The sequence below is a fragment of the Salvelinus sp. IW2-2015 genome, linkage group LG26 (genome assembly GCF_002910315.2).
Source record: "Salvelinus sp. IW2-2015 linkage group LG26, ASM291031v2, whole genome shotgun sequence".
Lineage (NCBI taxonomy): Eukaryota > Metazoa > Chordata > Actinopteri > Salmoniformes > Salmonidae > Salvelinus > Salvelinus sp. IW2-2015.
Window position 1 is genome coordinate 38,163,991 of NC_036866.1, and position 15,297 is coordinate 38,179,287.

Below are 15,297 nucleotides of genomic sequence, written 5' to 3' on the forward strand. Positions count from 1 at the left end.
GCTCCACTACAGCCCCATCGATGAGGTTGGGGGCGTGCTCGGTTCTCCTTTTTCCTGTAGTCCACAATCATCTCCTTTGTCTTGATCACGTTGAGGGAGAGGTTGTTGTCCTGGCACCACACCGCCAGGTCTCTGACCTACCTATAGGCTGTCTCGTCGTTGTCAGTGATCAGACCTACCTCTGTTGTTATCGGCAAACTTAATGATGGTGTTGGAGTCATGCTAGGCCGTGCAGTCATGAGTGAACAGGGAGAACAGGAGGGGATTGGGCATGCACCCCTGAGGGATCCCTGTGTTGAGAATCAGAGTGGCGGATGTGTTGTTTCCTACCCTTACCACCTGGGGCGGCCCGTCAGGAAGTCCAGGATCCAGTTGCAGAGGGAGGTGTTTAGTCCCAGGGTCCTTAGCTTATTGATGAGCTGTGAGGGCGCTATGGTGTTGGATGCTGAGCTGTACAGTCGTGGCCAAAAGTTTTGAGAATGACACAAATATACATTTTCAGTCTGCTGCCTCAGTGTCTTTAGATATTTTTGTCAGATGTTACTATGGAATACTGAAGTATAATTACAAGCATTTCCTTACTGTCAAAGGCTTTTATTGACAATTACATGAAGTTGATGCGAAGAGTTAATATTTGCAGTGTTGACACTTCTTTTTCAAGACCTCTGCAATCCGCCCTGGCATGCTGTCAATTAACTTCTGGGCCACATCCTGACTGATGACAGCCCATTCTTGCATAATCAATGCTTGGAGTTTGTCAGAATTTGTGGGTTTTTGTTTGTCCACCCGCCTCTTGAGGATTGACCACAAGTTCTCAATTGGCTTAAGGTCTGGGGAGTTTCCTGGCCAAAATATCGATGTTTTGTTCCCCGAGCCACTTAGTTATCACTTTTGCCTTATGGTAAGGTGCTCCATCATGCTGGAAAAGGCATTGTTCCTCACCAAACTGTTCTTGGATGGTTGGGAGAAGTTGCTCTCGGAGGATGTTTTGGTACCATTCTTTATTCATGGCTGTGTTCTTAGGCAAAAGTGTGAGTGAGCCACTCCCTTGGCTGAGAAGCAACCCCACACATGAATGGTCTCAGGATGCTTTACTGTTGGCATGACACAGGACTGATGGTAGCGCTTACCTTGTCTTCTCCGGACAAGCTTTTTTCCAGATGCCCCAAACATTGGGAAAGGCGATTCATCCGAGAAAATGACTTTACCCCAGTCCTCAGCAGTCCAATCCCTGTACCTTTTGCAGAATATCAGTCTGTCCCTGATGTTTTTCCTGGAGATAAGTGGCTTCTTTGCTGCCCTTCTTGACACCAGGCCATCCTCAAAGTCTTCGCCTCACTGTGTGTGCAGATGCACTCACACCTGCCTGCTGCCATTCCTGAGCAAGCTCTGTACTGGTGGTGGCCCGATTTCCGCAGCTGAYTCAACTTTAGGAGACGGTCCTGACGCTTGCTGGACTTTCTTGGGCGCCCTGAAYCCGCCTTCACAACAATTGAACCGCTCTCCTTGAAGTTCTTGATGATCTGATAAATGGTTGATTTAGGTGCAATCTTACTGGCAGCAATATCCTTGCCTGTGAAGCCCTTTTTGTGCAAAGCAATGATGACGGCACGTGTTTCCTTGCAGGTAACTATGGTTGACAGAGGAAAAACAATGATTCCAAGCACCACCCTCCTTTTGAAGCTTCCAGTTATTCAAACTCAATCAGCATGACAGAGTGATCTCCAGCCTTGTCCTCGTCAACACTCACACCTGTGTTAACGAGAGAATCACTGACATGATGTCAGCTGGTCCTTTTGTGGCAGGGCTGAAATGCAATGGATTTTTGGGGGGGAGGATTCAGTTCATTTGCATGGCAAAGAGGGACTTTGCAATTAATTGCAATTCATCTGATCACTCTTCATAACATTCTGGAGTATATGCAAATTGCCATCATACAAACTGAGGCAGCAGACTTTGTGAAAATTAATATTTGTGTCATTCTCAAAACCTTTATCCAGGTGGGAAAAGGCAGTGTGGAGTGCAATAGAGATTGCATCATCAGTGGCTCTGTTAGGGCGGTATGCATGTTTCCCTTCATTGAAGTCCCCGGCTACTAGGAGCACCGCCTCTGAGTGAGTGTTTTCCTGTTTGCTTATGGTGGAATACAGCTCATTCAGTGCGGTCTTAGTGTAATCATCAGTCTGTGATGGTATGTAGACAGCTATGAAAAATACAGAAACTCTCTAGGTAGATTGTGTGGTCTACAGTTTATCATGAGATACTCTACCTCAGGCGAGCAATAGCTCGAGACTTTCTTAGATATCGTGCACCAGCTGTTATTTACGAAAATACATAGTCCGCAGCCCCTTGTCTTACCAGACGCCGCTGTTCTATCCTGCCAATACAGCGTATAACCATGTTGATAATGTCAACGTTCAGATATTATAGTTTTGAATGTCTCGTTGGTAGGTTAATCTCATCGATTTTTTWAAATATATTTTTTRCCCCCCCTCCAAAGATTGCACTTTTGCTAGCAGAATGGAAGGAAGTGTGGGTTTATTCGATCGTCTACGTATTCTCAGAAGGCAGCCCGCCCTCTGGTCCCTTTTTTTCTCCGCTTTCTCTTCACGCAAATGATGGGGATCTGGGCCTGTTCCTGGGAAAACAGTATATCATTCACGGCAGACTCGTTAAAGGGAAAAAAGGATTCTGCCAGTCCGTTGTGAGTAATCGCAGGTCTGATGTCCTGAAGTTCTTTTCGGTCATAAGAGACCGTAGCAGCAACATTATGTACAAAATAAGTTACAAACAACGCAAAGAAAATAACAAAAAAACACAATTGGTTAGGAATACGTAAAACGTCGMCCTTGTTCTCCGGTGTCATCTTCACCGCTAATGGTGGTAACACAATGTTAAACATTGAAATTGTGTTATTACAAGTCACATTGTTCTAAAGTAATCTCATTTTCAACTGGAGTATAAAAGTCAATTAATGTGTGGCTCCATCCCTCTGGAGCAAGATGGAAAGGAAAGAGAGCAGATCCATCAGGAGTCCAGTACATCAAGAGTTTTACTCTACTAATCAATCACTACTCTTATTATTTGATAGTCAGCAATGGAGTTCATTGGTTCCTCTCTGWCCTCACCTCTGTACTGCTGCTTGCCGCTCTCTCTCTCCATGGACTTCAACTTTCTGGCCAATGTTGGCTAGCTAGCGTGCTACGTACAGGGCTCAAGACMAACCTTTTTCCATCACCGTCCCGAAGTGCAATTTGAACCGTCCCAATTGACATAATGTATAAATAAATAATAAATGTAGGTATCACACACAGAGTACCAGTCACACCTACTCATTCAAGGGTTTTTCTTTATTTTGACTATTTTCTACATTGTAGAATAATAGTGAAGACATCATCTATGACCAACATATGGAATCATGTAATAACCAAAAAAGTGTTAAACAAATCAAAATATATTTTACTTTCTTCTAAGTAGCAACCCTTTGCTAAGTAGCAACTGCTTTGCACACTTTTCACATTTCTCGTCAACAATGGGGGAGTGGTTACTTCCTACAAGTGTACATTTCTAGACATCTTTGAAAAGCAAGTCAGGTAAAGAGCTTTTTTATGTCTTAAAGGGGCAGTGTTGTATTTTGAGATGGTCTTGAATAAGCTAAGTAGCCAATAGGCAGAGCGTAGTATAATTTGTCTGATTCTCTGTAATAATGGAAAATAATCTTTATATTCCTATTCTTGTAAAGTGGTTTCTTGCATCAAACAACACATTTTCTGTCACCTCCTTGTCTGAAGGACAAGTGGATAAACAGGTTAATGTCAAGCCCTGCATGTTTTTTTCAAAAGTCTCATGGAATGTAGACCTACATTGATCACCACACATTGGCTGCTACTGTAGGCTGAATGATAGAACAGCTATTTCCATGTTAAAATATTATGGTATGCATTTTCTCCATTGTTTTTGATGGTAGGCGACTCTGGTAGGCCTACATTATGATCAAATAGACACAGTAGCCTACTTGGCCACTGTTAAAACTGTAGCTTAAAGCATGTATGGCCTCCGTGTTCATATTAAACGCGCGATGGAAGTTGCACAGAATTCAAGTTTGCACAAAGCAGACCTGAAATTTGCTCATTGCCCAAAACAATTGGAGGGAACATTGCTTGTAGGCAATGTCATGGCGACATTGGCTAGCTAAGCTCATGCATCGAAACACGTCATTGGGTCTAACAGTTGTTTCATGCCGAACTGAGCATTTGCAGGCCATCAAATCAAAGGCACTCCTTCGATATAAAGTTGTTTTTGACTATAATGAAAACATGTTAGTTTATCACTGTCTTGAGGTTGGATTAATAACATGTTAAACTACTGAAGACATTGGCTTGAATTTAGGTTGTGCCTTCAGATTTTGAGGYAATGAACAACTAAGGAAGAATTCTTAACTTTTCTCATTGACTTCTCAAACACCTAAACCCGGCTTGATCTGTTTCGCAAGCATTCCCGGACGTCTCACAATGTTGCGCTTCTGGGTTTAGAAACTGTGTGGCGTGCTGCTCTCCTCTCACTCACGTGACTCAGCTGCCTATTGCCGTGCTGTGCTCAACGTGCGCGCACAAACACGGCCCTCCCTCCCCACAACAACACTCAGCAACAGCCTGCCTGAGTCAGCAGCAGCAGGTCAAAGTGAAATTATTATATATTTTTAAATGCCATGGCGCAATTTAGAAGTAGCCCAAAAACCTGCAACCCATGACCAAAACATTTTCATCCACAACAGTTTTCAAAGTATCCCAATTTAGCCGGAAAACCGCGGACATGGCAACCCTGCCAGGCAAAGAGGTGACTCGTGAATGACCTGGGCATGAAACTTCGGCACTTTTTCAATACTAGAACATGAAAAACAGTTCGATACTAGAATTTTTGTTACTTTCAGTACTTCTGTCAAATATCTCATGTCATATACGGATTGAGAGGATAGTCTGTCTAGTAATTTGTTTTGAAATTTCAAGGGGGCAGTAGTAAGCTGGCCAGGCTGCTTGTGCACGCAGCTGACACAGGCTCCAGAAGCGAACTTTGGGAATACTTTGCTTACAGAGCAGATGGTGAGGGCAAGCCCACCGAAACAACTATGCAAGAGGTGTTATAAAGCAGTGCAAGGGAGGTTGGGTGGCAAAACGACAAACTATTTTAGACATGACATTTGCATTGTACTGCTATTCTACTAGCAACTAAATTATAACTATGAGTGACAATGCCATGAACATATATTCAGCGTGACATTCATGTGAGTACTGAGCATTATAATATGATTACAACCCAAAAGTAACGTGAAATGCACTCAACTTAGCAATGACAGCAATATATTTAGACTACTTCGCATTTGTCTGGGATTAGTAGCAGTAGCCAGCCAGCAGCCCTAGGTGGAGCATTACACCTTGGGAGTTGAAATGCACTCTGGGAATCGTAGTATGCTGTGTAAAATCCATAGTATTTCTATGGTGTGTAAACTATTGCAATATAGAAGCTTCAGAAATGAGCTTGAAGGTGTTTTTTATGTAGTTTTGGCACTAAACTATTTATTTAATATATTAAGTTATTTCGCTTTAATGAATCACAGGTCTAATGAATGTCATTTGATCTAATATTATGGCCATTTTAATTAACCCTGACGTGTAAAATTAAATGTTGAAACAGTTGAGATTTTGTGGGCCTCCCAAGTGGCGCAGCGGTCTAAGGTGTTGCAGTGCTAGAGGCGTCACTACAGACCCGGGTTCGATCCCGGGCTGGATCACAACAGGCTGTGATCGGTAGTCTCTTAGGGCGGTGCACAATTGGCCCAGCATCGTCCGGGTTAGGGGAGGGTTTGGCAGAAGGGGCTTTACTTGGCTCATTGCGCTCTAGTGACTCCTTGTGGTGGGCCGGGCACCTGCAGGCTGACCAATGTTGTTGGTTGGACAGTGTTTCCTCCGACACATTGGTGCGGCTGGCTTCTGGGTGAAGCGGGAGGGTGTTAAGAAGCGCGGTTTGGTGGGTGATGTTTTGGAAGACGCATGACTCGACCTTCGCCTCTCCCGAGCCCGTTCGGGAGTTGCAACGATGAAACAAGATTGCAATTGGCTATCATGAAAAGGGGGTAAAATGAGAAATGTTTTAATAGATATTCTGTTTATTTTAATTGGTTATCAAGATATTGTTCAATGTATAAAAAAAATATATATATATATCCCAGTGGTTATTCTGTGTTTAACTAATACCCTTTTTAAATTGTATTTTTTATTATTTTTTGCCGTGGTATCGTTTCGGTATCGAGTATCGTGATATTAAACCTGGTATCAAAGTCAAAATTCTGGTATTGTGACAACACTACCGCAGTGCAACATTGCAATGAGAAAGCCTTACAATTTCACTAATGTCATAAAAAAGCTCTCAATCTCTCCAAAAACTATTGTCCAGTCCACTTACTAGTCAGATTTTAGTCAAAGATAATTTAGTTGTTTGTTTTTTCTGGGTCTATTTAGTCTGGTCAATTGCCACTGAAAAATGTATTTCCGTTACTTTTTTCGTTGATGAAATTAGCACTGCAGCTACCCTAGCAAGATGTTTTGATATGGAAGGATGAACCCAACATTTTTCACGTACAAATGTAATCAAAGATCGTTTTTAAAATTGTGTATCAATTAATTTGACCATTTTGAGTCTTTGCCAGGAAATGTAATAGGACACGTTCTCAGTCTTGAGGCATTCATTCAGATGCTGTTGTACAAATCGATTCTTTGTTTTCACTGTAACAACCTTCCACTCACTAAATGATCTGTCTTGACAGGGTCCACGTCAGATCCCAAAACATCCAACAACCATGCAGGAGCTCGGGTAACCCCCGTCCCATCTGAACAGGAACGCACCTCGTTCCCCAGTCCCACAGAGCCTCCCAGTCGCCCCACTCGGGGCATGCAGAGCCCCTCTGTTCCAAACTGGGGCAGATCACAGGAGAGGGTTAGCGGGACCCGGGAGCAGGCTGCGTCTGGGCTGGGACTCCCACAGAGCTCAGAGACAAACGACAACCAAGAGGGGGAGAGCAGAGGACAATCTGTCAGCCAGACTCCCCCTCATCAGAACAACCCTTCCATTGTTCATCCTCCTCACCCCCAGAATGCAACTCACTCCCAGAATGCTCCACAGCATATTACCCAGAGCCCCCCCCAGCAAATCCTAGAGAATGCCACTCGCCTTAAGAACGCCCATCAACACAATACCCAGAATGCACAGCAACAAAACATCCCTCAACATATCACTCGGAATGCTCCACAGCAAGGATCCGAAAACCCCCACCAACAAAACTCTCAGAACACACCTCCACATGTGGCTCAGAATGTCCCTCAACCAATTTCCATGCATGGAATGCCACAGAACACCCCCCAGGGGGCCCAGCCTGGCCCTGGTCCACCCCAGCCAGCACCTCTCACCTCCCTGCCCCCCAGCCACCCTGTGTCCCAGTTGCCTCCCCAGCCCAGCCCAGCCGACCAGGGTGACCAGAGGCCAAGCGAGCCCACTAGCAGGAGGGACTCTGGAGGCAGTTCTGGTAACTCCAGCATGATGAAGTCTGGACCTCCAAATGGCATCTATAAACAACAGTCGTTCAGTCCCAAGGTACAACAGACACAGCCCGGTAACCAGGGGCCAAGGGGTCACAACCCAGCCATGGCTCCCCACTCCCAGGGCCAGGACAATGGAGCCATGGGTCAATATGGCATGGGCAGCCCAACACATCTGCACTATGGTCAACCTATGGGCAAACCCATGCCCCCTTCAAATCAACAGCCTTACCCGAACCAAGCTGTTTCCCAGACCATGAACCCCCACCATAACCCTGCCGGCTACCCCACCTACCACCAGCAAGGAGCTTCCTATCCATACCACATGGCCCAGCAGCAGKATCCCCAGGGCCACCCTAACATGTATCCCCAGTACCAGCAGCAACACTTCTACCCCCAGCCCCAGGGCAACAGCCGGGGAGGCTACCCCTCCGAGGAGTGGCACAGGCAGCAGCAGTACCAGCCTCGCCACCCCATGCCCTCCAACACCTACCTGCTTGCAACTAGTGCCAATGTCAATGGGTGCCTGAAGGAGGGCAGCAGCATGGGCTCCCCCCTGGGCTCTGAGGGCTCCGGGGGCAGCCTGATGTCCCCCAATCCCCTGCCCGAGGGCCCCCGTGGAGGATCTGTGGAGAAGGAGAGTAGGGAAGCCGGCAGCCCTGTGAAGCAACAGCCTGCTCGGGTGGAGGAGAGCTCAGAGCGGCCAGAGAGCCCCAAAGAGATCCTGGACCTGGACAGCCACAACGCTGCCGCACGCCGCCGGAGTGCCCAGCCCCCACCTCACGTGGGCAACTTCCTGTACGATTCCCGAGCAGTGCATACTGGGATGCAGCAGGGCGGGGCCCAGCCTCCCCACATGTCTCATGCTCCATACCCCAACCAGCCAGGTTACCCCAGTGGACACTACGCCCCCCAGAGACCCCACCCCCACCTCATGGAAGCCCTGCACCGGCCCCAGCACCTTCCCTTTCCCCCGGGGCAGACCCGCATGGCGATGTACAGACATCCCCAGGCCGGAGGCCACTTCCAGGGCATGATGGTCCAGCAGAGAGGCCTGGCGCCCGAACACTTCCTTCACCCAGGGTAAGAAAGAGCTACACTGGAGATTCTAACTGTTCATTTATGTTATTTTGCTTTGATGGCTAGGAAGAGGAGGTTACTGATATCTATTATGTAATGTTGTAGGCAGCAGATGATGTCTCCGAGTGGTCCCAGCAGTAAACAGGGAGTTTGAGCAACTCTGTGGGCGCAGGGTGAGCGATTATTCAATGGCGGAGGAGGGTGAAGGGCTATCACCAATCAATATTTCAGAATCCCAGTCATGTTTCAATGATTAATCTCCTTTTTTCATTCCTTTTCCCCACGATCCAGGTAAAGGACAAAAGCAACAAACACCTGTACACAAAGCAGTGCCTGCATATCATCCATCCATGACGATTGCCTGTGTCTCCTGTCATAAGCCTTTAAAATGTGACTGTGCTGTTGGAACCATGATGTTCTCTGCTGTGGAGCGGCTCAAAATGGAGTCTTGTCCGTTGTCTTTTCTCTGTCTGTGTCACGGAGCACCAGTAACTACTGCTCTCACTGCATCAGACAGAAGATATGCAGTGTGTGCAGACAAGGGAAACATATTTATTTGAGAATCTCTTTAGGGAATGAGTTCTTTGCCCCTCGGGGATGTCTGTCTGCTTCATGTGGAACCCTCACTGAGACATGGCCCTGTCTGCCAGTGGACTTCCAGTTCAGACTGTGTGTACAGCTGGTCCCTTCCTGCAAGAACATCTGGAGATCCTCCTCTGTCTGCAGCCTCACACTGGTTGGACAAAGCTACTGGTCATTGGGTTTTGTCTGGAGGAAGGCTCTTCCCCTGACTATAGCTCTCCTATGGACCTCCAGCCCCTTCGGTCCTATCAGAACCTCTACAGAAGAGGAAAAATGGATCCGGTGATGAGAAGAGAGGGCTGGTGTTATTGTTTCTTTGGGTTTTTTTCCCCAAACGTTTTTAAACTCAGGTGTAGAAAAGGAGGAACTTTAAGACTGTAGAGAAGCCGTCATCAGAACCCTGTCGACAGACAGGCCTTGCCGTTTCCTTTTTGTTGAATGTATGTGTGAATGATAGATATAGACCTGCAGAGAGCCTTCTCTGCTATGCACTAGGGATAGTCTACACATACTGGAGTGGCCTTGGAATTTTTACGTTGGTGCTTGTTTTATATATAGTTGAAGTCGGAGGTTTACATACACCTTAGCCAAATACATTTAAACTCAGTTTTTCACAATTCCTGACGTTTAATCCCAGTAACAATTCCCTGTCTTAGGTCAGTTAGGATCACCACTTTATTTTAAGAATGTGAAATGTCAGAATAATAGTAGAGAATGATTTATTTCTGCTTTTATTTCTTTCATCACATTCCCAGTGGGTCAGAAGTTTACATACACTCAATTAGTATTTGGTAGCATTGCCTTTTCAATTGTTTAACTTGGGTCAAACGTTTCAGGTAGCCTTCCACAAGCTTCCCACAATAAGTTGGGTAAATTTTGGCCCATTCCTCAGGTTTGTAGGCCTCCTTGCTCGCACAAGCTTTTTCAGTTCTGCTCACAAATGTTCTATAGGATTGAGGTCAGGGCTTTGTGATGGCCACTACAATACCTTGACTTAGTTGTCCTTAAGCCATTTTGCCACAACTTTGGAAGTATGCTTGGGGTCATTGTTCATTTGGAAGACCCATTTGCGACCAAGCTTTAACTTCCTGACGGATGTCTTGATGTTGCTTCAATATATCCACATACTTTTACTCCTTCATGATGCCATCTATTTTGTMAAGTGCACCAGTCCCTCCTGCAGCAATGCACCCCCACAACATGATGCTGCCACTCCCGTGCTTCACGGTTGGGATGGTGTTCTTCGGCTTGCAAGCCTCCCCCTTTTTCCTCCAAACATAATGGTCATTATGGCCAAACAGTTCTATTTTTGTTTCATCAGACCAGAGGACATTTCTCCAAAAAGTAGGATCTTTGTCCCCATGTGCAGTTGCAAACCATAGTCTGGCTTTTTTATGGCGGTTTTGGAGCAGTGGCTTCTTCCTTGCTGAGCGGCCTTTCAGGTTATGTCGCTATAGGACTCATTTTACTGTGGATATAGATACTTTTGTACCTGTTTCCTCCAGCATCTTCACATGGTCCTTTGCTGTTGTTCTGGGATTGATTTGCACTTTTCACAGTTTTATACCTGTCTCTTATACACATCTAGATGTGTATAAGAGACAGGATGGACGTGGTACCTTCAGGCATTTGGAAATTGCTCCCAAGGATGAACCAGACTTGAGGAGGTCTACAAATTATTTTCTGAGGTCTTGGCTGATTTCTTTTGATTTTCCCATGATGTCAAGCAAAGAGGCTCTGATTTTGAAGGTCGGCATTGAAATACATCCACAGGTACACCTCCAATTGACTCAAATYATGTCAATTAGCCTATTAGAAGCTTCTAAAGCCATGACATCATTTCCTGGAATTTTCCAAGCTGTTTAAAGGCACAGTKAACTTAGTGTATGTAAACTTCTGACCCACTGGAATTGTGATACAGTGAAATAGTCGGTCTGTAAACAATTGTTGGAAAAATTACTTGTGTCATGCACAAAGTAGATGTCCTAACCGACTTCCCCAAACTATAGTTTGTTAACAAGAAATTTGTGGAGTGGTTGAAAAACGAGTTTTCATGACTCCGACATAAGTGTATGTAAACTTCCGACTTCAACTCTGACTCTTCACTGTAGTTGACCTCTTGTCTCAAACTAGGGAATTATGTTGGATGGTTTTCCACACTTCCATGTGTCCTGCTGGTTGGTATACGCACTAAGTGAACATGAGTTAGAATCAACAATTGATGTATGCTAAGGTCTTTTTTTTATGTTGTCATCTTTACAGCCCATTTCTTTTAACCTGTACCATGTATTGCATTCCATACATTTGGCGAAAAATAATACCTAACACGGTAGTCCCACTGTAGCTCCTTTTTATGGTGAGTTTTAGTATTCTATTCGTAACGGTGAAGATTGTATCCACAATTGCACCCATGCATGATTATTTCTTCACGTCAGTGCTTCATCCTCCCCAATTCAATTAACCTTTTATATGTCCTCAGGGTGTACAGTTTTATACGGGTATTTTAATGAATTATTTGAAGGACAAGAAAATATGACTGGAATTGTGACAAATGAATCAACCTAATTTTATGTGAAGAAACTGATAAACCAATATTGTTTTTGCAAGATTCTGTGTTATTTTCAGTCCTCTTGTGATAGTGGGGGGTCTTGCTCACTGCCAACCTGTTTGCTTTGTTTGGGGTTAAATAAAATGTCTATTCCGTTTTGTACTAATTGGAATAGTTGAGTTTTTCGACATTCCAGTTTGTTTTTTGTTTAATATTGTTGCTCTTGTCATTGCCACTATACAGTACCAGTCAGAAGTTAGGACACCTACTCATTCAAGGGTTTTTCTTTATCCTTACTATTTTCTACATTGTAGAATAATAGTGAAGAAGACATCAAAACTATGAAATGACGCATATGGTGTCATGCAGTAACCAAAAAAAGTGTTAAATCAAAATATATGTGATATTCTTCAAAGTAAGCCACTGTTTGCCTTGACAGCTTTGCACACTCTTGGCATTCTCTCAACCAGTTTCACCTGGAATGCTTTTCCATCAGTCTTGAAGGAGTTCCCACATATGCTGAGCACTTGTTGCCTGGTTTTTCTTTCACTCTGCAGTCCAACTCATCCCAAACCATCTCAATTGAGTTGCGGTTGGGTGATTGTGGAGGCCAGGTCATCTGATGCAGCACTTCATCACTCTCCTTCTTGGTCAAATAGCCCTTACACAGCCTGGAGGTGTGTGGGGTCATTGTCCTGTTGAAAAGCAAATGATAGTCTCACTAGGAGCAAACCAGATGGGATGGTGTGTCGCTGCAGGATGCTGTGGTAACCATGCTGGTTAAGTGTGCCTTGAATTCTAAATATATAACTTACCGTGTCACCAGCAAAGCTCTCCCCCACCGTCACACCACCACTTCCATGCTTCACGGTGGGAACTAGACATGCGGAGATCATCCGTTCACCTGCTCTGCGTCTCACAAAAACACCTTGGTTGAAAACAAAAATCTCAAATTTGGACTCATCAGACTAAAGGACAGATTTCCACCATTCTAATGTCCATTGCTCGTGTTTCTTGGCCCAAGTAATATTCTTATTAGTGTCCTTTAGTAGTGGTTTCTTTGCAGCAATTTGACCATGGAGGCCTGATTTCACATGGTCTCCTCTGAACAATTGATGTTGAGATGTGTCTGTTACTTGAACTCTGTGAAGCATTTATTTGGGCTGCAATCTGAGGTGCAGTTAACTCTAATGAACTTGTCCTCTGCAGCAGAGGTAACTCTGGGTCTTCCTTTCCTGTGGCGGTCCTTATAAGAGCCAGTTTCATTATAGCGCTTGATTGTTTTTGCAACTGCACTTGAAGAAACGTTCAAAGTTCTTAATTTTCTGCATTGACTGACCTTCATGTCTTAAAGTAATGATGGACTGTTTGTCTTTGCTTATTTGAGCTGTTCTTGCCATAATATGAACTTGGGCTAACTAATGTATACCACCCCTACACAACTGATAGACTCAAATTCATTAAGAAGGAAAGAAATTCCACAAATGAACTTTTAACAAGGCACACTTGTTAATTGAAATGCATTCCAGGTGACTACCTCATGAAGCTGGTTGAGAGAATGCCAAGAGTATGCAAAGCTGTCATCAAGGCAAATGGTGGCTACTTTCAAGAATATCAAAGCATCCAGGGATGTATCACATCCGGCCATGATTGGGAGACCCATAGAGCGGTGCACAATTGGCCCAGTGTTGTCCGTGTTTGGCTGGGGTAGGCAGTCATTGTAAATAAGTCAGTTAAGAAAAAATTATCTAGTTAAATTAAATAAATAAAAWAATCAGCATCTAATAAATATATTTTGATTTGTTTAACACTTTTTTGGTTACTACATGATTCCATATGTTATTTCATAGTTTTGATGTCTACACTGTTATTCTACAATATAAAGAAAAACCCTTGAATGAGTAGGTATGTTCAAACTTTTGACTGGTACTGTACACGGCGAGTGATTTTGTCTTTGAACAATTGATCTGTGTAGATTGAAGTCTTCCCCATCTTATCATATCCATGTTGCGCCTGTGAGTCCCACAGGTATAGTGATGGCAACGAATGAATCTACCTCATAGCCAGTCCACTGGCATCAACTAAGTCCCTCCACTCACCAGAGTCAGTCCCCAGCACACAAATGGCCTAACACTACTATTGTCATGACTATTGTCTAATTTTCCCAGTGCCAAGTCATGGTACTGTCCTGATCAAAAGTGTAGCGGACCCGTCCATGACACATTTTATTGTAAGGTTATTTGTGTCATCGGGGGAGTTAAAGGGCATATGTCTGAGGTCATCAGAAAAGGGCTCTTTTAAATATGATCTTGTCTAATCAGCTGTATAGATTGCATGCCTTCCTGCCACAGAGTGAGGTGAGTAGACAACCTGAGCCGTGTGGTTCTACTGGATCTGTGTTAGGCAGCATAGAGTTGGCAGTGTAGTTCCCTCAATTATAGACACCTAATGCATTAAAAGGAAATGTGCTCAAGGAGGGATGAATATAGGAAAATACTAGAAGCWGTGAGACATTATTGATTTGTCCCAGGATACTGTATAACAGGGATCATCAACTAGATTCAGCCGCAGGCCAATTTTCTTTCTTGAGTGGATGGTCGGGGGGCCGGAACATAATTACAAATCATTTGTACACTGCAATTTGACCGTAAGAAGCCCAAAAATATATATTTCACTAAAACATCATTTCAAACCTTGCTTACATTTGTATACGATCACATGTATCTCTCTATTATGTGTYGGAATTCTTAGGAACAAGTTTTGCTCAGAAAACTTGGGGGGACAAATAAAACCACCCTGCGGGCCGCCAGTTGGAGAACCCTGCTGTTTTAAGGATGTATTGTTTTACTTGCTAGGGATTTTTAGTACTAGATGAGGTCTTCTCGGAGGTAGTGTGATCATTTGCGCTGTCCATGTATGAAGGACAGTGTAGTTGTAAATGGTCTGTGAGGTTATCATACTGTTATGCAGCTTTGTTGTCSCTGATGTGTAGTCTGCACAAGACATGGAAGTCTGTATGCCACTCACTTCACTCCACTTCTACTCTGTCATCCAGTTCGTCTGCACTAGTAAAATATCTAGATTTGATTAAATGTGAATCATATTTATTTGCTCTTAAATGTTGTACATTGTGACTTTTTTTTAATATAAATGTTATCTCTGGTTGTTTTTTGTTTTTAAGCAGTTGACATTTACCTCTGTAGTATAGCAGCATCAAAAAAGACCCTGTATGTTTCATCTGACTGACATAGATTATTTTGGAAATGGACTGAAGTATTTTCTATACTGCACATTTCTTAGAATAAATAACTTTTCCTGAATTGAAGTATGTTGCTTGTTCTCCATTTTCTTTGGTAGGGGAGGGAGAGCTGAGGCTTGGGTGATGTTACTGTAATATGCTTAGGTCTATCAAAGGACAGTTTCTTGTAAAGGAGTATCCTATTGAATAGGCCTACTGGTATGGCAGATAAGTAGGTGTAAGGCTTCTGAATTGATTAT

The 15,297-nt window shown here is 44.0% G+C and overlaps 1 protein-coding gene across 2 annotated transcripts in view; it reads left to right on the forward strand.

Moving 5' to 3' along the window:
* The window catches only part of LOC111953013 (chromatin remodeling regulator CECR2-like), a 68,958-nt gene extending 58,155 nt beyond the window's left edge, over positions 1-10,803 (forward strand). For both annotated transcript variants that reach the window (XM_023972078.3, XM_023972076.3), the window contains exons 17-19: positions 6,821-8,672; positions 8,775-8,842; positions 8,961-10,803. In XM_023972078.3, the coding sequence (XP_023827846.1) occupies positions 6,821-8,672; positions 8,775-8,823 (1,901 nt within the window). In that variant the 3' untranslated portion in view covers positions 8,824-8,842; positions 8,961-10,803. The remainder of the gene's footprint in view (positions 1-6,820; positions 8,673-8,774; positions 8,843-8,960) is intronic.
* The last annotated feature ends 4,494 nt before the right edge of the window (positions 10,804-15,297 follow it).